The sequence below is a fragment of the Tasmannia lanceolata genome, unplaced genomic scaffold (assembly GCF_043159265.1).
Source record: "Tasmannia lanceolata isolate RefF3 unplaced genomic scaffold, GAP_Taslan_0.1 ptg000044l, whole genome shotgun sequence".
Lineage (NCBI taxonomy): Eukaryota > Viridiplantae > Streptophyta > Magnoliopsida > Canellales > Winteraceae > Tasmannia > Tasmannia lanceolata.
Genome location: NW_027518721.1, coordinates 17,793,515 through 17,820,572, shown reverse-complemented (window position 1 = coordinate 17,820,572; position 27,058 = coordinate 17,793,515). Strand labels below are relative to the sequence as shown.

Genomic DNA, 27,058 nt, shown 5'->3' with positions numbered 1-27,058 from the left:
GTCTCAAACACATGTCCGGATCAATACTCACTGTCTAAATCAAAATAGATAAACTACTAAACGTTCGTGGTACATCCTAGGCTTCCGCTTCATTGCCAAGGCCATGAGGTTCAAAATCTGAAATTGTTAAACCACAGTCAACCGAAGTCCAATACATAAAAACGTTTGAGTGCAGAATAGCATGCCAAGAAGAATTCAAGGAATGATAAGTAAAAAAGAATCGATGTTCAAAATTGATGTTTATTCAAGACGTCAAATCTAAGGTCGAAAAGTCTATAGTCCATATCTAGTGTAAGAAGTCCACAAGTGCGAATATCATAGTTCTTATAGGTCAAAGTTCAAAGAGATAGCAGATCGAAAGTGTTCAAAGGGGTCAAAGTTCTTATGACACTTCTTCTCATTGGCTTAGTCACATAATACAATAATATACATCACAATATAGCGTGGTTCTAATGACATGCTATTTTGCACCGACTTTCCGCGATGTCAGAACTAGTTCCTTGTTCTTAATCCAATACCTGTTGATAGGGCCAACGGATGGCTTGTGCCATATATGCCCCACTGGTGAGGGTCTTTTTCTGAGTTCTCGATTCTGAGCTTCATGAAGTGTTCAACATTCATAGGTTCAAATGGGTATCAAATTCATAGGGTTGTATAAGTATCAAAGGCATGGCAATGGTTTTCAAAGTTCATGATTCAAGGTATATTCAAAGTCAAAGGTTCTTTGCTCAGTTCAAAAATGATAGTCATATTTTATTGAATTCAATAATTGAACAAACTATTGCAATAATATTCAAAGAGAAGTATTCATATGATTCACAACAAATAGGGTCTCATCATGATGGCATGCTAAAATCACATACAATCTCAAATCAAAGCTTCGTCTCTGGTGAGGATCATAACATATTGTCAAGGAATTGAGGTGAAGAACATATGAAAGAATCAACTACACTAAATTGGTATGTTATCACGTACCTCAAAATATCTCTTATGCTTTCCGACTTGAAGACCTATTAACCTGATGAAGTGTGTAACAAACATCACTAAGGGGCCTGAGGAAGTACCTCAAAACGAAAATACAAAATTCAAAAAGAAATAAATTTTTCATATTTCTGGAGGTTCGGGTGCCCGACCCATCCCCTTCGGGCTTCCGAACAATCCTTCGGACGACTCTTCGGGCGTCTCTGAGATTTTTCCAAAATTTCCAACTCTCGGGTTTCGTTGTTCGGGCACCTGAGTCAGGAGTCCGAGATCCCCTTCGGACGTCCAAATACTTAGGTTCAAGCATCCGAATCTCGTGATTTGGGTTTTTACCTGCGACCCGTGAGAACATAGAATTTTACTGAATTTCATAATCTTTTAGGATTTGCATCTTCTTTGTTTGGCCTCCGTTTTGCGCAAGGTTGGATCTGATGGATTCCTTGTGACGAAAGGGTTCCATTAAACCCAATCAAAGCACAAAAGATTTGCCAGACGTCGATTAGAAAAGAAAATAAGATTTAGGACAAAAGTCATGCAACTCTCAATTCTGATGACCAAATAGATTGATCTTCAGTTTGTTGGGGATTTAAGAACGTAACAAACCCCAAGGAATCTGAGATCAATCACAAAGATCATCCCACCACAATCGTATGCCCAAAATGATCTTCTTCCTTTATTCTCAACACAAATCTTAGGGTTTCTAAAGATCAAAAGTTAATCTGGATCATAGTTCGTACCTCGGACTACATTCCAAGATCTTCCACACACATCTTCTCCAAGGGTTGAGAAAACGTGTAGCTCTAGGGTTAGGTTTTGCCAAAGTTCACTTAGTGGTGTATTTATAGGGAATTAAAAGAATCCCTAATCTTTATGGTTTCTCAAAAGACAAAATACCCTCTCTTAAAATAGGGGACGGATTTTCATTTGGGGGTGTAATAATATTTCAAGGTGAGACCAAGATGATAGGTTTTTTTTCTTTCCACTCCAAGATTTCTATGGGAAGGTTATAGCTCAAACTGAAGTCGATCATTGAATTCTCGAATTGGCCTGTTCTTGAAAGCTACAACACCATTTATTCAATAGGCAGTGATATATTCGGCCCTTTGTTTTACTAGGGAAAGCCCCCTTAAGTGTAAAAGAGTAGTCATAAATACACTATAGGTGGCTGTCACAAGTAGAAAAAAGGAGGGAATATATCACTTCCCTAATCAATTTATTTATACAATTCTGCTACTTTATATATTCCAGGGCTCGATTCTTTGGTTGGCCAAACACCTATTGTTTTACGAAGGCAATGGGGGAAATGCTTCTTGGACAACTTAGAGAAAATATACCACTAGTTATCATGCGCCCTACTATCATATCAACCACTTACAGAGAGCCTTTCCCTGGCTGGATTGAAGGCACCAGGTAACTTAAGAAATGTTGAATGTTTACCAGCTTTAACAGTTAAAGCTTGTAATGCTCTGCCTTGATTTTTTATTGATGTTTATTTAATTTAGAGCACTGCTAGGAAAATGGGATCCCGTTTTGTGAAAAAAAAAAAAAAAAAAAAACACGGGCATCAACCATTAGTGCCACGTCGACTAAAAGACAAAGTAAGGGAGCTCAAATCCTCATAAAAGCAATAAATACACCTTGAAAAGGGTCGATGATGTTACTCCTGTTTTTATTTTCTACACGGAATCCCTTTTTCAAAGTGTTTTCCTTTAGGCCACGTTTTGATGCCTCATGCTTTTGTATTTAGATTTGCATTTGAGTTTTGGATACAAAATACATCAATCATCCTTATGCTCAGGATGTGTGTGTGTGTGTCTGTGTGTGTGTGTGTGTGTGTGTGTGTGAGAGAGAGAGAGAGAGAGAGAGAGAGAGAGAGAGAGAGAGAGAGAGAGAGAGAGAGAGAGACGTCTGACTGCTGCGGCAGCATGGTCGAGGAGCGGCGGGGATGAAGGTTAAAAAATTGAAGGTAATTGCCCCTTCGGCATAAAGTCATGAGTTTGCTCCCTGGAGACGAGTGTTCGAATCCCACCCGGACTTACCTTGATGCAAGTGGTTTGTGGGCCACTGCGTGCATACGTATAGGAATAGTCCTACTCCCGAAGGGGGTGGGGACACTCTGCGTCATAAAAAAATAAGGATGAAGGTAATTGCCATAAATATTGATTTCCAAATAATTTCTTGCAGAACAGATTTGAAAATTAGATTTTTTTCACTGTTGTAGCTGATTTGGAAATCTAAAGATCTAATCCAGTCCAAATGTGAGAAATCCAAATCTAAATCTTGTGGGTATCCAAACGTGGCCTCAATTTATATTTTCAATCAAACTTCAAATATTCCATAACTTTTTACAACATCAAACTCCGCCAAATCATTTCTATTAATCTTCGATGATGTTTATCAGCAATAATCAGTGCTTATATATGGACTTACAAATAAACACAATAGAAGATAAGGATAATCACAATAATGGTAAGGGAAATGATAAATGCGCCCCTTTTCATCACATGGGACAGCCAACTGCAGTGTACGTGGCAATCAAATCTATTGAATCCTTTTGACATGAAGTACATCAGCCCCTCTGCAGTCATTGATACAATGCTGCTGGTTGTCCCAAGTGATGAAAAGGGGCGCATTTATCATTTCCCTAATGGTAATCCTAATCTAAACCAATTTCCTTATTTATTCTACTACCTACGATCTAATCCTAGATGATCCAATGGTGAGAGATCCAATGGGATCTCTCACTCTCTAACAAAGATTTGTTCTAACTTTGCAAAAGGTTTCGTGGGGAGAGAGATTGAGGTGAGGAGATGTTAGGAAAATAGATGGGTGATCTGTAATATGCCGTCGCCAAAGACAAGGAAATTGTAGCTAAATGCTTATTCGCGATGCTTAAAATTCCATCCCCATATTCCCCTCCCCCCTCCCAAAACGGATAAAATCCCCTCCTTTAATGATTTCTGTGAGAATGGTTCACTGCTTGAGGTTAAATTCACCCCTTTAATGTTTTTCTTTGCCTTTAAAACTTAACAAATAATGTTAAAGGGGGGGATTTTATCTGTGAGAGATATCATTTCCCCATATTTATCATTGCGAAAGAGTTAGGGCGAAGTTATATGAACTATATTATATTATATGCATTGGCAACTGTATCCTCCGTCGCTGAATGTTAATTTTTTATGTTTAAAAAAATAATGTGAACTTTATTGGAGAGGGTACATATCCGTCTCTTTAAAAATATGACGACAGAAAATATCGTCGCCAATTAGTATAACTTTTTTAAAAATGAATTTATCTGGAGCTTACCATTGGCACGCCAAGTAATTTTATTGTATGCATATGATTCTTTGCATGATTTTGTACATAATGTTTGATGCTCAAAAAGACATTTTTTTATACAAACACTGCATTTCATTTTTAGTAAAAATAACTAGAATATATTCAAAATTCTCTTCTGTACCACCCAGATTACATACAAACATTGTGTTTCACTCATTCAAAGTACATCCTTCGACAAAATTGCATCATCTTGAGACTGATCCATTTGCCACGCCTTGAAATCTTCATGAAAATAATCCATGTTTTTCTAAATCTTCAGTGTCACCATTGAAAAGGATCCTTATATTTCACCGGAAGGCTCCACATAGTGCAATCCTACATGACTTTCCGCACCAAAATCTGGTTCTTTATCGATGTAAATTCCTAGCGGCAAATGATGTGAAAAGCAATAACTCTAACCGAAACCCCATACCAAAAACCGTAACCCTAATCTTAGTTTCAAAACCATATAATTCACTAGTAAAACTATTTGGATTCATTAGAGTGTATAACTTTTAGCATTATCGAAGCATGCAATAACAATACATTCACCCCCTACAAGTTTTGCTATTACACGTGAAGACAATACATCCACCTCCTTCATCTTCCAACGCAAGAGTGAATTAATCCACCCTCTTCATATTCCAACTCAAGAGAGAACTGAAGCGAGGTGCTGCTACTACATATGGGGACAACAGAACCCGCCTTCATGTTTCAATTCAAGAGACAACTGAAGGGAACAAGTGCTACTATTACATATGGAAATAAGTACATCCACTCCTTTCATCTTCCAGCTTGAGACAGAAGTCAAGTGAACAAGTGTCATCACTACATATGGAGACAAGTACCTCCACTCACACCTTTTTTCTCAGCCAAACCCAATAGACATCGGTCACCATCTCTCCTTCGGTTAAAGCATTCCTATGAAGGCTTCAAATGGTTCGCCGGTGCTAGCCTTTAGCAGATGTATTCACCATTCTATCTGTCAAGGGCTCAGGCCCCCTAAGCTTATCCTCAGGGTACGGTACGACTTTTCCACACTATGAAGTGGTTTCTTTGAAAAGCTTTGCTTCAACATATTTCAAGTTTTTCTTTCCTAGGTTCAACATTTCCATTTATTAAACCAAACTCGCAAAACCTTTTAAGTATAAGAGGGTGATAGTTTTACATTCATATATTCAAGGACATTCAAAATGAATAAACCATTGATATTATAACATTTTCCTATAAATGCATTATTTTTTCTTAAAATAGCCTTGTAGTGAGTTTCAATTCATTCTTGTTGAGAAAAGCCCTTGACACCAAGTTCCCTGTATGTCCAGTACATGCAATACTTATTGAAGAGCAAGTATTTTTTCAGAAGCTAACATCGGTAGAGCCTTGCATTTTCCAATGAATTTTGAGGTCTGTGAGTTGCCCTTGTAGACTTGCTCTCCTCCTTCAACCGTTAAATAGTTGCAGAAAGAGTTTCCGTCTCCACAAATGTTCTTAGAAGAACCTATGTCCAGTGCCCACTCATTTAGATTTTACACCAAGTTCACTAATGTCACGACAATTGCAATCATATCAGCTTCAATTAAATTAACTTTAACATTGTCCAAAACAAACTTCTTTCGATGTCGACAATCCTTCCTATAGTATTCAAGTTTTTCGCATTTAAAACATTTCCATTTCTTTTTTGGTATAGTTTTCTTGAACTTGTCTTCTCTTTTCATCTTCATGTTCTTAAACTTTGCATTCTTTCGAGTAGAAGAAGATGATGGTTTTTCAATCATAAATTTAAGTACATTGAGAACAAATAAACTATTAGCATTATATCCTTTTCCTATAAATGCATTATTTTTCTTAGAATAGCCTTGTTCACTTCAAAAGTGAGTTTCAATCTATTCTTGTTGAGAAAAGCTTCTGACACCAAGTTCTGCTTCATATCCGGAACATGCATCACCTCTTGAAGATCAAGTATTTTTCTTGAAGTTAACTTCAGCATTTACCAATGAAATTTGAGGTCTGTGGATTGCCCATGTAGACTTGATCTTCTCCTTCAAACATTGAGTAGTTGTAGAAAGAGTTTTTGTCTCCACATATGTTCTTAGCAGCACCTGTGTCCAGCACCCACTCATTTAGATTTTCCACCAAGTTCACCTCTATCACAACTGTTACAATCATATCAGCTTTGGTTGGACTAACCTGAACACTATTCTAAACAAACTTCTTTCTATGTCGACAATCCTTCCAATAGTATTCAAGTTTTTAGCATTCAAAATGGTTCCATTTCTTTTTAAGTGTAGTTTTCTTGAACTTGTTTTCTCTTTTCATCTTCATATTCGTAAACCTCTCCTTCTTTGTTTTTACTATAATTTCCTTAGAGATAAACTCTTTGGCTTTTTCTTCTTTTTCTTTGATTCTGTTATTTTCCTCTATCTTAATCCGAACTACTACTTGATCTATTGTTCATTCCTTAGTCTTGTGCTTCATTCCAATTTTGAAGTCTTTCAAAGATAATGTCAATTTCTCTGTAAGAGAACCAGCCATGAATGCATCAGGTAATTTCATACCTTAGCCAATTCTCTAACTAAGAATTGATACTCATCAATTTTTCTAGACACATTTTTATTATCTTTCATGACAAAATCCAAAAATTTTCCTATAGAATATTTAGTATTTCTAACATTTTTTAAGTGCATATTTTCTACCTAGTGCATGCTAAATATCCGAAGAATGCGTATAGGAATAGTAAACATTGTATAATTCGTTTAACAATCCATTCAAGATATGATAACTGCATACATAATCTGCTTGATTCCATCCATTAAATTTTGTAGCGTTTTCAACTGGTGATGGTTGGATAAGTGCAACAGCTGCCCCAATTTGTTGTAATGAAAATAGGATATGTTGTTTCCACTAGTAATTTGAACCATTGAACTATTTGATTTTTGAAAAATCAAGAACATTGGTTACTCTAATGTTTGTAACAGTGGTGGAAATAGAGGAGGACTTGGGGGCCTCAGTAGCCATAATCAAAACATGATTCTTGATATTGTTGGAAAAATAGATGTATGATGGATGCTCAATAATATATGTGACAAAACCGAATTTGAAGATTGTTGAAAAAACTAATTACTAATGAAAGTGGAGAGGCAGATGCACATATCGATTTTGACGACATAACCCTTGCTTGAAAAAAATTGTTTGTTGAATGAAGAAGAAAGCTAAGTATTACCACTTGATCACTCTTCTTAAGAATCGTATCTACCCCCTACTGCGCAATCCAGGATCCTCACACCAACCTCCAAGATAAAACGTCTTGTAGGCTCCAGTAGACATGCACTAGCTTATTGATCTTCATAGAATTACTTAAGAACTGCTCAAACATAGAACGGATACAGAGGAATAGTGTGCGGAAAAATCTTAAGGAGAAAATAATTAGTTGTGTCTATGTCTATATTGTTTTTTATGTATCTGAATTCTAGGTGCTGGTGTTCTTCCCTCTTTATAGAGAAGAACACCCCCAATAGGGGAGGAAGAAATGCCTGTTCAGAGAAGACGGACCACAACATTTAGAAAACAGTAATAAAGACGTTGGATATAAATGGATGCTTAAATGGCGTCTGTTCAAAAATAAAGATTGTTTAAAACTTAATCGTAGATTTTGAACGATAAACAAGTCATTTAGGATGTAAAATAAAAGAATATTTTATTGATGACGAAAACCCAGACCTCGGATCATGGCCACAGACCAGTGCGGCGCATGTGTGTGTTTATTTTAGTTCATGTAAAACTTGGCTCACCCAAACAATTTTAATGCTCCTTGAAAGGCCCAGGCCTTTTCCTTAATGCTCCTTGAAAGGCCCAGGCCTTTTCCTGCGCACCGCCTCTTATAAGGAGGCAAAAGTTTCTTCCACTTTTCAATGTGGGATTAAATGCTTTCAAACACACTCTCACTACACGCATGGTCTTGGGTTCGAGTTTCAAGGCAACACTAAGGGCACGCTTCGCTACCATGAATTTATTTCATGATAAATTAGCTACTTCATGTGGTGAGGAGGCTGGGAGAGGGATTTTTTCCGGAATACGGGGGAGAGTCAGTGAGGAGAGGACAAGAATTTCAGGAAACAAAAAACTCCACTCCAAATGTGATCGACTTTTTCCTAACTTTTTAGCCATTGCTCACCCTCGACTCATTCATGCCCTCTCAAATCCCTCCTTCTCCCACCTGCCTTGCCCCTATTACACCACTTGGAGACACTGATTTATCATGAAAAAAAATCTTGGCTTAAAAGATGAGAAGCCACGGATTTGCATATTACATACACTACTATCGTTGATAATTTCATATTCTTCAAATTAGTTACTTGATTTATGACCAAGATTGTTGAGTAACCCTAATTTTTTTTTACGACAAGGGGTATCCACACCCCAATTTTAGGGTAGGACTATTCCCAACGGATGCGTGCAATCACCTGTAAACCATGCGCATCGGGTAAGCAGGGGGATTTGAACTCGCATCAATGGGGAGCATACCCATGACTTTAAGCCAAAGAGCCACACCTGTACGGGTTATATTCCCCAAATTTACCTAACAAGAAATTTAAAACATTTTATTGCTCTCTCTCTCTCTCTCTCTCTCTCTCTCTCTCTCTCTCTTACTAACTGTAAATAATTTTCTTGGGATCTTCTCATAACCTTCATGTCTTGGATATTCTTCACTTCTAACTGCAATTACATTCAGCACTGGAAAGAGGTTGTAGAGAAATCATGAAAATTTTGATATTTATGAATAATACCCTTTCTAATCATACTTTATGTACTTTGGGTAACTGCAGAACCTTAGATGTATTTATAGTGAATTACGGAAAGGGGAAGTTGAGAAGCCTGCCCATAGATAGAAGGATGATTCTCGATGTGGTAAGCTTGCTCCCTATGTTTCCTTTCATAGTTATGAATGTATAATATATGTATTAAGTATACTGTGTGGCATCCTTCCTTGAGTTGCATGTGAAATAAAAAATAGGGAAAAGTTTTGAAAAAAAATGTCCTACAAAACTAATAAAATACAAAAATATTGCGAAGAAAATTCAAATAAAATCACAAAAACAATAAAGAAGATGTGAAGATTTCTACTATCTTTGAGAATACTCAACTCAACTCAACAGAGCCTTTGTCCCAAACTAGTTGGGGTCGGCTAAATGAATCCTTTAGAAAAAAAATCATGAAGACGGTGAAAAGAATCTACCCGACTCTAATCCTTGCTCTAGTTGGGTTCTTCTACGTGGATCATTTTCTTCCATTCTATCATATCCAAGGTCATGTTATTTATTATGTTCCTAGCTATCAAGTCTTTCCTCACTGTTTCTACCCAAGTTGTTTTCGGTCTGCCCCTACCTCTTTTTACTCCATCAACTTGACACGAATCGCCTCTTCTCACTGGAGCATCCAAAGGCCTACATTGGATATGTCCAAACCATCTTAAGCGGTGCTCTCTCATCTTCTTCTCAATTGATGCCACCCCCACCTTTCTACAAATGTCTTTATTTTTAATTCTATCTAACCTTGTATGGCCGCACATCCATCTAAGCATTCGCATCTCTTCTACATTCATCTTATGCACATGATGCTTCTTGGTGGCCCAACATTCTGAGCCGCAAGCCATGCTATCCTCACAGGTGTCTTATAAAACTTTCCCATCAACTTGGTAGGGATTTTACGGTCGCACAGAACCCCTGAGGCAAGCTTCCACTTCAACCAACCTGCTCTTATTCTATGATTTACATCATCTTCAATCTCTCCTTCCTTATGTAGAATTGAACCAAGATAGCGAAAGATATCCCTCTTAGGTACCTCATGTCCAGTCATATTTACTACACCCTTGTCCTGCCTCCTTGCATTACTAAAGTTGCACTCCATATACTCTATCTTAGTCCTACTCAGTCTAAAACCTTTGGATTCCAAAGTAGTTCTCCATAATAATAGGGTTAAATGCTCTTTCTCTCCTCCACAACCTTGAAATTAAAATTGTATCATATGACCCTAAAACGAAGCTCCTTAGTAATATAAATACTTTCAAATACCAAAATTACCCTTAATACATGATAAAGTGTAATACTACCCAGAAGATCAATCATCGACATAATATAAATCACAATGAATCAATGGATAACATTCATTTACATCTTGTTAGAAAATGTTAAATAAAAATTAGTTCACAAATAGCATAATAAGTTGATAATTAAGATAGTTGTAAACAATAAATTTACTGCAAATATGCAGGTATGGATGGATGCATGCATGTATTCTATATATTATAGGATTTGCTAAGGGACCATCGCAGAAGGCATTTTGCGGAATGGCTGTTCCATGAGAGTGCAGCTATGTAGGCTCACTTTTCAACAAATTTTGTCTTATTCATTCAATTCATCTGAGGTGGCTGCACTCTCACGCAACAGCCGTTCTGCAAAATGCCCTCCAAGATGGTCCCAAGCAAATCCCTGAGAATGTCTAGACAATTTCACACAAAGATTTTTTGTGGCCGAGGGAAGAGCAACATCATAGTTTGAGTTGTCTTATTCATTTAATTCATATGAGGTGACAATTTTCTATTGAAAAAGAGAAGCTCCGAAGTACTTTTTGAGAAATTGCCTAGCCACTGCATAAATATGGGGAAAATGTTTATGGTCAATTGACCTGATCTTTTCTGGTCCGTCGACCAGAAACATAGTGGGACCCATGTTGTTTGAGTGTTCCAAACCATTCATTTGATGGGCCCTGACATATATAGGGTATTCCCAAAAAAATCAGCTCCATTGGATCATCCTAACCCTTCGATTTGTGGAAGTTAAAATGGAGAGATTTGTGGAGGTTTATACCCGTCCATTTTAACATACATAAATCGAAGGATTAGGATGATTCTATGGAGCTGATTTTTGGGCACACCCTATCTATGTCAGGGCCATCAAATGAATGGTTCGCTTAACCCAAACAGTGTGGGGCCCACTATGTTTTTGGTTGATGGACTAGATTAGTTAACTGGTAGATCAACCATAAACAATTTTCCTCTCTCTCTCTCTCTCTCTCTCTCTCTCTCTATATATATATATATATATATATATATATATATATATATATATATAGAGAGAGAGAGAGAGAGAGGGGGGGAGGAGAGTAAAGGGTTTCTGCACTCGAGCGCAGATAAGCTTATCTGCGCTCGAGTTCAAAAACAGGGTTGGGCTCACATTGTTGGGGGTATCCAAAGCATTCATTTGGAAGGCCCTTTCATGGATAGGTTGTCCACCAAAAATCAGCTCCATTGGATCATCTTAGGGTATCCACCAAAACTCAGCTCCATTGGATCATCTTAGGGTGTCCATTTGTGGGGATGAAAAACTGGGCAACTTAGTGGACAAACCTGTCCATTTTCACCCCCACAGATTGACACCCTATGATGATTTAATGAAGATGATTTTTGGTACACACCCTATTCATGATGGGGCCTTTCAAATGAATGCTTAGGATCACCCCAACAATGTGGCTCCACCCTTGTTTCCTGCACTCGAGCGCAAATAAGCTATCTGCGCTTGAGCGCAGAACCCTTTTTTCATATATTATATATATATATAGCAGAAGAGAAAAGAAGAGAATTTTTTGAATTTTTTTAAAATTCTATGAGAATTACACATCACTTTTTTTGACTTTTTCTAACAAATACACCCATTCAACCCACATATTTTCAATCCTACCCCCTCCTTTATGCTTTTTAACAAAGGCACCCATTAAAGCCGCATAATTTCAATCTTACCCCCCTCCTTTATGGTTTGTTAATAAAAAATCTATAGGGTGATCTTTACCATCCGATTTAAGAGGAATTATGGAAACCTCTATAGCATTGGAGGGCTAGGATCAGCCTATGGAAATGATTTTTGGGGCACAACCTATTTATGTTGTGTTCCATTACATGGACGGTTTGGATCAACCTATGACGTCGTCCGTACAGTTCTTTGTCGGCCCGTGCATCGCACAGGGGTTTTTTACTAGTGTGTGTGTGTGTGTGTGTGTGTGTGTGTGTGTGCGTGCGTGCGTGCGTGCGTGCGTGTGTGTGTGTGTGTGTGTGTGTATGTATCTATATATGTATGTGTGTATATACATGGGATTTGCAAAGCAATTTGGCATAAAGCCATTTCGCGAGTCACTTTTTCAGGAGAGAACAACAACCTCACATGAATTAAATAATAAGACAAAATTTGTTGCTAGGTGGTTGTTCTCTCCTGACAAAATCTCCTGAATGGCTTTATGTGGAATTGCCTAGAAACTCCCTGTGTGTGTGTGTGTGTGTGTGTGTGTGTGTGTGTGTGTGTGTATGTGTGTTTAATTAATGAATGTATCTTAAAAATGGATCAAGCTTATGGATTTTGACATGAGGCTTGTAAGTACAGATCCCAGGAGACATGGTGGTAAATGCTATGATGGTGAGCATGGTGGCTCATTCAAATCAACCCTCATTATTAATCTACCACATTGGTTCGTCTGTGATAAATCCTTTTTGTATCTCCAAGCTTATTGATAGTATGTACAACTACTTTTCTAAGAACCCATGCATCAGAGAGGATCGAAAGCCCATTAGGGTTTCTAGGTTAACAATCTTCAACACCATGGCTAGCTTTCGCAGATACATGACTCTACGTTACAAGATACCACTCAAGGTTGGTTTTTGGATGTATTGATATATATAAATCCCTAATCTATAAAATACATACTAATGGTCATTAACCTCTATTTGGTTGTGGATTCTTCTCTTTAGGGGTTGGGATTAGCGAATGCAGTATTTTTCCAGCATTTCCACAGTCTATACAGTGATTCAAGTCGAAAGTACAACTTTAACATGAGTTTGATGAGTCTATACGAACCTTTCTTGTTTTTCAAAGGAAGGTATGTGTACTCCCTCTTGCATCGATCTGGCAATAATAAAGATGTCAGTAAAAGCTACCTTTGTTAAACATTTTCTAGAGCGACTCGATATCATAACAAGTGGAAGTCTATATGCCACTGCCTTCAAATATCTCTCTCTCTCTCTCTCTCTCTCTAAAGTGGAAGACAATCGACCACTGCCTTCAAAGTTCTCTCTCTCTCTCAAGTGGAACTATGTACCACTGCCTTCAAAGCAATCTCTCTCTCTCTCGTTTTACACTTTTCTCTTTACTAATCCCAAAAAGTTATCAATAGCCAATTATTGAAGCAAAAAATAAAGATATGGCTACCTAGGGGTGCAAGTTTGGCCCTGTCAGCTCTGAGCTCGAACAGGGTCTGGGCTGAATTTTCCAACCCTGAGGGCGGGTCAGGGTTCATTTTCTAGGCCCTGAGTTAGGGTCGGGTCGGGTTGGGTTTAGGGTTAATACCTCGGGTCGGTCCGACCCGACTCGAAGTTTTCTGTTATAGAATTGAACCATTTGTGCATGTTTCGTTCGCTAATATTTTCTATTATCTTGGATTGATGTTTCTTTAGATTATTATTATTAATTGATTGTCTCTGCTGCCCATCATGTTGTTGAATTCATATTGTCTTATTTTGTTCCTTTTCTCTGTTTATTGATCATTTTGTTATATATGATATGTAGTTGTTTTATGTTTGGCACTCTTAATAGGTATTTGCACTAGGGTCAATCAGGGCTAGCCCAACCCAATCAAGGCCAATCAGGGCGGGCAATGGGTTAAGGGCCGAGATAATGGGATCCAGGGTTGGGCTAGGGTTTTGAAAAACCCGACCCAACCCGACCTTGTTGCAGCCCTAGCTATGGCTACCAATATAAAAGCAGAGTGAAAGAATCATCTCCCAGAAAATATATGTTTTTCCTGTGGGATTTGCTAGCATCCATCGCAGAAGGCTTTTCGCTAATGGTCTGTTGCATCTGACAGCAGCCACAGAGGCTCACTTTTCAGCAGATTTCATCTTCATTCACTCTGTGGCTGCTGTCAGATGCAACACACCATCCTCGAAAAGCCTTCTGCGATGGACGCTAGCAAATCTCTTTTCCTATAAAGGAAAACTAAAAAGGCTGTTGATATTCACACCACCATGTTTTCATAATGAGACTAAACTCACCTCGACTTTTATTATTTAACCAGCTGTCAAAAGAAATTACAATTTCCAAAAACTCTCAGCGGTCAACTAAAAAATAAAATACAATGTGAGTTTGTCTCATTATCCTATTATGGTAGTGCAAATATCACTAGCCTTTAAAAAATCAAATTTTAGGATAATAATTTTTTTTCAAAAGTAGGCAAAATAAATAAGGCTATAATGTAATAATGTTCATAAAAATGTAAAAATGACATAGCTATATCTTGATATGGAATTTGCAGGGGATGAACGCAAAAGGCATTTCATGGACCAGCTGTTGCATGGGAGAGCAGCCACATAGGCTCACTTTTTAACAGAATTTGTCTTATTCATTTAATTCATCCGATGCGGCTGCTCTCTCATGCAACAGCTGGTCCGCAAAATGCCTTCTGTGATGGTCCCTAGCAAACTCCATGTGGATAAAAATTTAAAATAACGTAGCTATATCATTAAATATATAATGAGTAAAGGGTTTCTGCGCTTGAGTGCAAAAACAGGGGTGGACCCACATTGTTGGTGGAATCTAAAGCATTCATTTGAAAGGCCCTTTCATGGATAGGGTGTCCACCAAAAATCAGCTCCATTAGATCATCTTAGGGTGTCCATTTGTGGGGTGAAAAAATGGGCAGATTAGTGGACAAACAATATATGTCCATTTTCTCCCCGTCAAATGGACACCCTATGATGATCCAATGAAGCTAATTTTTGGTACATACCCTACCCATGATGGGGCCTTTCAAATGAATGCTTACGATCACCCCAACAATGTAGCCCCACCCTTGTTTCCTGCACTCGAGCGCAGGAACCCTTCTCTCTCTCTCTCTCTCTCTCTCTATATATATATATATATATATATATATATATATATATAGGAAAGTGAAGCTAGACCGCCGGTGTAGCTAACTTAGCTACACCGCCGGCTTAAAATACAATGGGCCCACATTGTTTTGGTGATCCAAACCATTCATTTGATTGGCCCTCACATAGATAGGGTGTCCACCAAAAATCAGCTCCATAGGATTATCCCAACCCTTCAAACTGTGGAGGCAAAAATGGACAAATTTGTGAAGGTTTTTACACGTTCATTTTTGCCTCCACAAATCGTAGGGTTGGGATGATCCTATGGAGCTGATTTTTGGTGGACACCCTATCTATGTGAGGGCCAATCAAATGAATTCTTTGGATCACCAAAACAATGTGGGGCCATTGTATTTTAAGCCGGCGGTGTAGCTTCACTTTCCTCATATATATATATATATATATATATATATATATATATATATATATATATATATATATATATATATATATATATATATATATATGAGAGAACGGTTCCTACACATATGTGTAGATAAGTTATCTACACACTAGCTTAAAATACAGTGGGGGCCACATTATTTGGGTGATCCAAACCATTCATTTTTTAGGCCCTCACATAGATAGGGTGTCCACAAAAAATCAGATCCATAGGATCATCCTAACCATTCGAACTGTGGAGGCAAAAAATGGACTAATTTGTGAAGGTTTAAAGACATCCATTTTACCTCCACAAATCATAGGGTTGGGATGATCCTATGGATCTGAATTTTTGTAGACACCCTATCTATGTGAGGGCCTTTAAAATGGATGGCTTGGATCACCCAAACAATGTGGGCCCCCACTGTATTTTAAGCTAGTGTGTAGAGAACTCTCTACACATATGTGTAGGAACCGTTTTCTCTCTCTCTCTCTCTATATATATATATATATATATATATATATATATATATATATATGAGGATAAGCTCACCAAACTTATGGTGAGTTAGCTTGCCCAATCACATGGGTCCTACATTTTGGGGAGTGATCCAAACCATTCATTTGTAAGGCCTTATCATAGATAGGGGGTGTACCAAAAATCAGCTCCATAGGATCATCCTAACCCCTCCATTTGTGGAGGACAAAAATGGGGCAGATTTGTGTCTGTCCATTTTTGTCCTCCACAAATGGAGGGGTTAGGATGATCCTATGGAGCTGATTTTTGGTACACCCCCCATCTATGTAAGGGACTTTCAAATGAATGCTTTGGATCATCCTAACAAAGTGGGCCCCCATGTGATTGGGCAAGCTAGCTCACCATAACTTTGGTGAGGTTTCCTCTCTCTCTCTCTCTCTCTCTCTCTCTCTCTATATATATATATATATATATATATATATATATATATATATATATATATATGAGTTGCTAGCCACTTTCGCAGCTGGCTTTTGCATTGGATGACAGCCTCACATGTTGACTTTTTGGCATATCTTGTCTTACTCATTTAATTCATCTAGCATGGCCTCATCACATGCAAAAGCCAGGCGCGAAATAGCTTTCCGTGAAAGTGGCTAGCAAATCCCTATATATATATATAGTGTTTGTGAGCTAGAGCTCGTATAAGCTTATATGAGCTAGAGCTCACAAACACAGGGAGCCCACATTGTTTGGATGATCCAAAGCATTCATTCGATAGGCCCTCATATAGATAGGGTTTGCCTAAAAAATTAGCTTCATAGGATCATCCTATCCCTTCCATATATGGATTTTAAAAATGCGCAGATTTATGGAGGTTTATACCCGTCCATTTAACCTCCACAAATGGAAGGGTTAGGATGATCCTATGAAGCTGATTGTTTGGGCACACCCTATCTATATGAAGGCCTATCGAATGAATGCTTTGGATCATCCAAACAATGTGGGCCCTCTATGTTAGTGAGGTCTAGCTCATAAAAGCTTATATATATTGAGAGGGATAGAGAGATAGGTGATATGACAAATACCAAAATCAATAAAAAAAATATCCACTTCTCAAACCCCGACATTCCTTCTATTCTGTTAACAATATCTTAGTAAATTTTATTGAATTACATAAATGACTGACAAAGTGGCTCTAACAATTGGTGGCTTCTTTGGATGCCACCAAAATTAGTTCTTATTTGTAAATAATATTAATTGATTTACTATTATTTGTAAATGTGATGGCATTTTTCAAAGCTATTAACTATATAATTTCTCTGACTACTACAACCGTTATTTTCAAGTGATCATGATTAAATTCAAAGGCATTTGAATATAAGATTATATGTAAATTATTTTAAAGATAACCAAAGAAACCCTTAGTCTTCATCTAAGTTATATATATATATATCTCATCATCATCTAAAATGATTTGATCACATGCTCTTAAAATTGTTTAGCGTTTAATGATCATAATTGTGTTGTGCAGATTCGACAACTTCAACTCAGAGAAGTTTAGGGCAACGATGAAAGATGATTGCATGGCAGATGGGATGTTATGTTTCGACCCCAAGTGCATCGATTGGGAAGAATATATCATGAAAATTCACATCCCAGGTGTTGTAAAATATCTACTCAAATGAAAAATAGTAAAATAGTTGTGAGTTCACGCATTGATCGAACTCTTCTCAGCTTATGATTATGCCATTCTACTATTTGTGTAATAAGGTAAAACATGTATTCATGTTTTCATGTACTCAAATTGTTAAATAATTTCTCTTGCCATTCTACCATTTTTCTACGAAGATAAAACAGGTACTGAAACTGTTAAAGAATCTCTCCAACTTAATTTGCCTACACTCTTCAACATTCGCATGTTGGAAGTTTCCATATTTTAGACTTTCTGAAACTGATTGTGGCCTCGCATTTAAGCAACCCTTTTCTTAATTAGCTAATCTATGTTTGGAAACATCTTGGAAGGCAAGGTTAGGTTTAAAAACACTTGATAATCTTGTGCCAAGAGATCCAAACGAATTTTGCTTTATTTGGAAGCTTTATGGGAGCTTCATTGCATATATATATATATATATATATATATATATATATATATATATATATATATATATATATGGAGAGAGAGAGAGAGAGAGAGAGAGAGAGAGAGAGAGGCTTTTAGTCGCTCTTCCTCTCACCACAAAGTTCCAACTCTTTCTTGAGAGTTCTCACGTTCATGTCAACCCGTACCCGCAAATTTGCTAGTGGGTTGGGTTGACCCGCGGGCACGGATCAATTTTGCCAAGTCTACAAAAATCCACAATTAGGAAAAAGTAGAGGTGGCAACGATATGGGCCCGCTTTAACCCAATAGCATAGACCTATAGGCGAGGCCCACCATAGGTCTCATTGTGCACACCCGCGTATCACATTCTTTGTCTTGACACGCGTCCAAAATTCATGGTTTTTTATTCAAAGAAATATATTTTGGGCGGTGATAAATTCGCAGTAGAGGAGGGTATGGGGCAAACTAACACATTATAGGGGTGCGAATTTATCATTGCCCTATATTTTTCGCAAATAGTGAGCGTGAATTGGCGAGAGGGAGAGATCTTGGGTATCTCAGTTATTGATAAAGACAGAGAGAAGATTAAGAGAGAGAGAGAATGGTTTGAAATTTCAGTTTCGGCATTAATTTTGGACCTAGCCGATACCGTAAACAAGGAATGAATTAGGTTATTAGATAGCGAGAGACTGTATTACTAGGGATTTGCTAGGGATAGATACTTAAAACAAGGTCAATTGGGCGTCTCTTAAGCAAGATATTTTTTATTCCTCAGTCTGTGCCCGAGCTGATAAATTCACCCTTTTTTATTCTAGGGTTTTCTCTAGGGTTTTTTGAAACAACCAATTGATCCAAAAGCTTAAGCAGTTAGAGTTGGTGAAAAACAGTGCTAACCCTAGATAGGAATCAACCTTGAGATTGCCCTGTTTTTGAGTGATGATAGATTTTATTAACGTGAGTCCAATTTCAACCCCATTTTTTTCTCTTGATTTTTCGTTGTTGCTTTGTATTTCAAGAGATGGAAAAAAAACTTCTGTTATTACATCATAATTAATGATTAAATAAGCAAATCCCAACTAGAGGATATAAATTTCGATCGAAATAATGTAAAATTCGGTAAAAATTTTCGGAAATTTTGGCCGAAATTTCAGCAATTTCGGTGGAAATCTTGTAAATTTCGCTGAAATCCGGTAAAAAACTGATTCAATGTACTTTCGGTGTCGGTTTGGAACAAAACCGAAATATTTGGGCCTAAATTTAAGATTTCGGATGAAATTTAAAACTATTGGTAATAGGTTTCCATTGTAAATTTCATTCTTGCAATTGATGCAAACATTAAAATTGCATTGGTTTCTATACTAAAGGCCGTGCTTTTATTGATTGAGTGATATTTGTTAGCATCATTCTAAGCTAAATTAGGTTGAACTTGAATTCTTTTATGATGAAAAATGTTTTTTCCAGCAGGGGAATATGTGTCCAAAGTTTAGCTTGCGAAGATGACCTCGAAGTATGCATGTATTTTTTAATGTTTGATAGTACAAATTTTGCATTAAGTTTACGTTCTGTAATGTGTTCTAAAAACAGTTGGCCATCTTAGAATAGCAAGCACTTGGGTGCTTCAATTTCAGATACTTATAGAAAGTTTCATTCTTTGGACATAATCTGGCATCTGCTCTTGAATACTTTGATAAGGGCCTGTCTTGTTCTTAGCAAATGTAACTTGGTGCTACTCCCCCTAGAATTTTGCTCCCACTTTGAAACCTGTTGTAGATTATGCTGTAGCTACCATTTTCGTGGTTCCATCAATATTGATTTTAGCTCGGTCAATTTGATGCTATTTTGTAGTGTCTTTTCATTTTAGAATCTAAATATTGTGAGTTTTCTCAAGTACAATCCCTTTAGTTAATTTTTTTATTTAGCAAGTCTACTTATTTTTATAGAATATTTGTTAAAACCTACTTTAAAATGTGTTAGGTGCTAAAGTCTGCATGATTTTGGATCTATTTAGCAAAACCCACAAAAGGACTAAATTTTTTAATACTCCTCTTAGTTGGAGCATTTTCCCATGTGCTACAAGAAAAATTGTCCACTCAATTTAGTATCATTTTATTGGTAATGTGTTTGCCATTTTCTCCTAACATGTTGATGCTTTATTTTTTCTTATCTTTGCTTCTAGCATTGAGGATATGTTAAAAATGATTATACACAGTATATGCCTCCTTGTTTTGTTTTCAATTTTTGAAGTTCTCCACCTATCGTCAACTTTTATGAGTTCATTATGTCATCCTGATAAAATGTATTTGTGTATGTATACAGAGAATGGAAGCACCATTATTACCAACCAAAAATCATTCGATTCGCTTATGAAACAAGAACCCCTCTAGTAAAAGATGCTGTTAATTAATGGGGTAAGCTTAACCCCGTTTTCTGCTGCAACTGTTCCTAAGGTAGGTTGCGATGAGTCGGTTCGTTGGGCTATTGATTTTTTATAATCCTTTTCTTTTTCTATATTTCTTTTAGTTATTTTTTTTTTAAAGAAAGCCATACTCGCGCTTTTTTGCTACGTACTGCTTTAAAGTGAGCTGGATGTTGCATCTTGGACCTTATTTACCATATCCTTTTTTATTACTGGATTTGATATATTGATGCAGATGGAGAAACTATCTGGTAGTACCCAATTTTTGAATTCCAGGTATGTTGGTTTTATTTAGTTTTCCATGTAGTTCTATTTGAAGATCTTCTTCCCTTAAAGTTGTAACAATAACTCAAGAATACACCCCGAATTTTATTTGGATTGATTATCACTTCACTTTCTTGCTCTCTTTTTTCCTGTTTTCATGCAAGTGAACTTGGTTTTGTTGTTATACAAGATTATTATGCGTGCATGCTTTCATCCATAAGTGTGAATTTCATTAGTAAAAATAGAGAAATTGGTTAGCAATTCTCTTTTTTTGAACAGTTTGATTTATTTACATTGGTTAGCAATCTCCATCAAAGGAAGTAAAAGTCCTCATTGTAGGAAGAAAGAAATGGCCAATGTTGGATAACAAAGCAAACCCGTTTTGTAGGAAATCCTGTCTTGAGACCATGAGGAAGTACCAGTTACAAACTACCCCGCTACTAGTCGACAAGTTTGCTGTTCCCCTCACTATTCACTGACTGGTGGTTGGGGAGATCTAGATGATATTTAATTGGGACACCTGGTCCATACTTTGGTCAGTGATGGATTTAATTTTATTCTTGCGTGCTTATTACATACTTTTTAATGGCAAATTTTATTAGCAGAAAGGGAAAGGAAACAATAAGGTGAGTGAGATGGTTAGAAAAACACAACAAACAAGAAATGGAAGAAAAAAAAAACATCATCTGACATCAAGGGAGGAGAAAGACAAAGGTCATAATCTCCTCCCGAGTCAAATCTGGAGCGAATAGGCTAGTACTCAACTCAACTAAGCCTTTGTCCCAAACTAGTTGGGGTCGGCTAGCGAATAGGCTAATCAACCTCGGAATTGGTTGATCCCCAAACATGCTATAACACCACTGAGTAGCCCTCAATTCTGTCCTTGGACTTCCTCAATCACGTCCATAAAGTGCCAAGGATAACTGGCACCTTCACCCATCTATTCACATTCAACGGGTCTCCTTCCACAATAAGGTCCTTTAGAAGATCTTGACCCGCACTACAAATCCCCAATAGGAGAGTGATGACTTCGGCAGTGTTGGAATCACGCCTTCCAACTGAGTCAGAGAAAGCCATACTAACTTCCCCCTTGTGTCTCGCAACAACCCCCCAATGCCGTCGGACATGAATTAAACTAGACGATAAAGGGCGGAGGGGGGTTGCTAAGCTGATTTTCATCACAATTCCTCTTAATTGTCGAGGTGGAGTAATTATGGAACTCAGGGAGAACCTTTGCCCACTAGGCAATATCAGCTCCTGAAATGCTCACACATTTTTCGGAACACCCTCAGAAACTCTATTGTTTATTTCCTTCCAGAGGATCTACAGAATTGCAACTAACACCAAACCCTATAGAATTCACCCCTCATCGACCATGGGGCAGAAGAGCACTAATCCAACAAATCAGCGGCTTCGCTCACAAAAGTACAAGCAATCCCAACCATCTTAATGCAACATACAATACCTTTTTTTGAAAGATAAGGAACAAAGATATGGTCCACTGACTTCCCATCTGCCACACGTAGAGCAAGAGGAACAAGGAGCCGGTTGAATTATCAAATTGAGAACTTTCCATTCGACTCAGGAATACAGATTCTTCTGTCTATGCTGTCACTCTTAATGTCTTCTGGATTAATTCTGCACAAGTAACGCCCCAACTCTGGATTTCTCTCTAAAAAAAGTTTATGCAGAACTGAATATTCCAATCCACCTTACCAATCAGCCTAGTAAAACAATCATTGGCATACACATGGAAAACAATCATCGGCATACACATGGTTAAGTGCATTTCCTTAAATTAGGAGGGTTGTATATTAATTCGATTCTTACAATGCAGGTCTATTTTTATTTGTCGCGAACTATTCTAATTTACTATGTTTTATTGAAAAATTGTGAATTATTGGTTGAATTCCATGGAATATAGGGAGAGCTAATTATTTTTTGTTGAATATCACACAATTTTGTCATGGAAATTTTCCATGAACATTTTGCTCCTTTTTCCCCAAAAAATGACAAATTTTGTAACTATTAACTTTTTATTGAATATCTCACAATTTTTTCAAGGAACATTTTCCTGCTTTTTTCCCAAAAAATTACAAATTTTGGAACTATGAAACTATTATGACTCGCGGCAATTGAGTCATGGTGAGATGCGGCAATGTCAATGTGAAACGTAGAAATTGCAATCATCAATGGAAAAATTGCTAACACGATGAGGACCCTAGGAAGTTTTAGCGACGATGATATCATTAGAGGCAAAATACAACCATAAAAGTCAATTCGATATTCTGCCCCATTAGAAGAGCCAATGGAAGAGGATATTCATGCTTGAAATTTTTGGACCCTACATCAAGGCCAAGAAAACTTGTAGTGTGCGCGCGCAATCGCATGTGCGTGTATGTTTGCATTTGAGCATGTGTGTGCGTGTGAACATTATGTATTTCAATTTCCAATGGAGATAGTTTGTTTTGGTCTTGTAAACGACTACTTGTGAAGGGATTATAGCACCTTCTCTTGTATTTTGCATTCTATAGTAATGTCTATTTGGCATTTGGGCGTGCTTCAAAGGCCTTGGTTTTCGCAGATGCACATGGTCTTCCAGTTTATACCCCCGGGTGTGAATCATCCTACAGGGGGTGCGAATTTATCATCACCCTTATAATAGATAATATATTAAAAATTTTAGTAGATTGAGCCATAGTTACCAGGGTGGGAAACGAAACGTGAAACGAAAACGGGAAACGCATGAAAAAAAAATACAGGGGAAACGAGAAACAATTGAAAATCGTACGAGAAATGTCTTAGGAAATGATGTGTTTTTTCCAAAATGATTTCCGTAAGTTCCACACATGTTTCCTACACGTTTCATATACGTTTTCTATGAGTGTTGCATACGTTTATCACGCGTTTACACATTATTTACATAAGTTTTCCATATGTTTCCCATGTGTTTCAGAAACATTTCTCCAATTTTGTATCATATTTTGGAAACGTTTCCGAAACGTGTTTCCCTCATTTTAGGGGAAACGAGTTTCCCAATTGTGAGAAACGCGTTTTAGGGGAAACGGGTTTCCCACCCGCCCAAGGAGTTTCTGGCAACTATGGGTTGAGCATATATATAATCTTTTATTTTCATATAAAAAATATAGAAAACTTGCTATTATGATGGATAAAGCTTAAAACATGAAGGTTGTGCCAGCAATATTCAAAAAAAATAATAAAAATAGACCTAGAAGTGTCTCTGTGAATCCTAAAGTATTGGAATCTGAGATGTGTCTGACAGAGATTCTTCGCCCTTTCAGAAGAATCCATGTAACATAGCTGCATCCCCATTAGCAGCAGGTCTAGGGTTGCGTTTTCTAGCCCCATTGGAATTCAACTTGAATACTCATCTTGAGATGATAATTAACAAATAAGAGACTTTTGATATGGCTGATAAGTTAAAAAAAAAACAGTGGAGCTTACTGTGTTGAAACTCGTGCTTCTAATGGCCCCAAGAACATTTCAATCGTCTCTAGGTTTATGTGGCTTGATGTTTATTGATAGTCAAATTTCATATTTTGTAACTTATTCCACATTGTAGCTGTAAATCCTTTCTGATGCCCTTTGGGCTGGCGAGTTGAGGTGAGAATATTGTTTGGCGTTGTAGATGTGAAAGAATTCAAATGGAAGGAGGCCCATAAGGAGAGATCCTTCTTCCCAAGTATAGTGGTTGGCACGTAAGAGATTGGAAATGTGTGTGCTGTAGAAATTTCAACTTCAAATTTGTTTGGTGATATTTTAAGGAGGCTGTTCAAATTTGTCTTTGGCTTTTGGAACGCAAGGCTTATAGAGAACATGAAGCGGCTGTATAGCATAGATGCATTATGTTACAATGAAATCTAGAAGTACTTTCCCCTTAGAAATGTTTGGCTGGCCAGGTGGATCTAGAGTGCTCGATATAGTGCTGAAGGGGTGGATATTATTTTCTTGGGGGTTGAAAATATTGAGCTTTTCCTGCTTATACGTGGAACCTTATTCCTCTTCGTGCCTCTTTCAGATATGGAGGCTATGCTAGTGTTAAAAGCTATAACTCTTAGGGGGCACTTCTAGCCATCTTTTTCTGAGTTTGAGTTGTGGAACTCTGCTGAGAGGGATTTCCTTTGACATCTTTTTTTAATGGCAACGATTTATTAATAAGAAAGGGATTAAAGCTCGCAAACCGAGGTGGTCAAGAACAAGCCAAACAAAAAAGAAAAGAAAGGTACAAGTTGCAAATCAAAGGGGAGATAGTGAAACATCTCCAGAGCTGGTCTCTTTTCTTCTACTCAAGGTCGCTCCAATTTTCATCAATCGAATCACGTTTAAGAAGTCTCCTTCCATGATAAGATAGTCTAAGCCGCACCCTCCACTATGATAATGCCAGTCAACATGGCATGCATTGGTGGCATCGGAGAAGCCGAAAGGAGCAAAATAAGACCATTTGGTTGTACTGTCAAACTCATGAAGAAGACACCCTAGGCTGGACGATCCAAGGTTCCCCAAACTGAACCATCAAAGTTTGCTTAAGTAAAACATCAAAGTTTAGATTAACATTTCGAGGCCCTAGGGAGGGAGGGGAGTCAGCCTAGGAACCACCTTACCTGACTGGCCCCTTTCAAGGCACACAATATCCCATGATCTTCTTAATTTATTGATTGTGATACCACTGAAATCTGGGAGGATGATCGCCCATTGCAGAATCGATGTAAAGATTTGCTATTTCATGCTATGGAAAGAACTTTGCAACCGCTTTAAAGATCTGACGATTTCTTTCCTTCCAGTTGATCCAGATAGATCCCAATATCCAGGCGATATCAAAAAGTTGCATCACAGAAGCCCACGTGTCCCAGGCTCCAAAGGTGGTCCACAATGAAGATTTTGTTGAGGAACGATGTCCAAGAGACAAGCTCTAGGAGGGGTGGGAGTTCTCGGGGCTCTGACTGCATGTGAGGCAGATGTCATTGGATGAAATGGTAGAAAGAATGAATGTAGAATACACCATCTGAGTCCCGGGACCAAATTCTCATATCACCTCTGGATTGTCTGATGAAGGTTTATTCCAAAATATCCAACAAAGTAGCCATCCTGTCAAGTTCTTTGTCAAAAAATGTTTCTGCGAAATTGGACTCTCCGGTTAACTTTGTTTCTCTTAGGTAGTCCTCAACAGAGCAACTCCGCTCGGATGCCACCAAAAAAGGAGTTCAAAAAGGCTCTCTTAACATCTATTGTCCACACTGAAGATCTGTCCTGATGTCTATTCAATCACCTTCGCACATTTTATAATGAAACCCCCTCTTGAAGAGTGGCAATCCTTTCATGATCTCTCGAAACAATTATCCTTTTGGTCGTAATCATCAAGCGAGTACAAATGTCCAAACTGATACCGTATTTTCCGGCTATTACCACCCTCCAAAGATGGCTTCGTGTTGTCCATGATTTTCAAGAAATTAGAGCTGGTGTTGTCCATGATTTTCAAGAAATTACACAGTTATGTCATATAAAGTGAAAAATGCAACTTTGCATTGAATTTCAGACCCCCAAACATCAAAATCATCAAAAATCTTACGAATCAAAATTGTAGATCTCAGCATGAGTGACATTATCTCAGTTGACCACTTCGTTTGGATTCGGCCAGAAGTGGCCGAAAAATGGCCGCTTCCGATCCATCATCATTAAAAGACATATTAGTGTTTCAGCTGAAAGTTCGCACTCAATTTTGACACTCAAAACATCGTTTCTGAAAATATTTACTCAACTACAAAGTCTTAGGAAATATATCATAAGTCTAATAAACCATAACAGAATCAATATATAAACATTAAAAAATATCATTCCATATACACATACAAATGAATAAATAGGGAAGAAAACAAACCTCGCCTTTCTTTTTACATATGGACTTATAATGTCCTTTTTCGCCACATAATTTGCACGTTCGTTTCTTTGGTTGGGATACAGATGTCTCTATGCCAGATTTCAAGCGTGTTGGATTCTTTGGACGGCCCTTGGTCTTCGCAACGGGTGGGTCTCGAATTGTTATTTCAGGTATTTGACTCACGGCAATGTTTGAATATACTTCGCTACCAACGATTGGTAACTCACTACCATCCAATATAACTTGCTTTTCTTT

The 27,058-nt window shown here is 37.6% G+C and overlaps 1 protein-coding gene across 5 annotated transcripts in view; it reads left to right on the top strand.

The window, feature by feature from the left end:
• The window catches only part of LOC143863267 (alcohol-forming fatty acyl-CoA reductase-like), a 30,508-nt gene that overhangs the window by 2,085 nt on the left and 1,365 nt on the right, over positions 1–27,058 (top strand). The window contains exons 5-12 of one of the 5 annotated variants that reach the window (XM_077373943.1): positions 2,230–2,391; positions 9,123–9,204; positions 12,726–12,992; positions 13,091–13,218; positions 17,659–17,786; positions 20,544–20,674; positions 20,879–20,919; positions 26,887–26,973. In XM_077373943.1, coding sequence (XP_077230058.1) covers positions 2,230–2,391; positions 9,123–9,204; positions 12,726–12,992; positions 13,091–13,218; positions 17,659–17,786; positions 20,544–20,611 — 835 coding nt within the window. In that variant the 3' untranslated portion in view covers positions 20,612–20,674; positions 20,879–20,919; positions 26,887–26,973. Of the gene's footprint in view, positions 1–2,229; positions 2,392–9,122; positions 9,205–12,725; positions 12,993–13,090; positions 13,219–17,658; positions 17,963–20,543; positions 26,974–27,058 lie in introns of those variants that run through there. The other 4 variants (XM_077373942.1, XM_077373944.1, XM_077373945.1 and 1 more) reach the window with 4 other exon arrangements.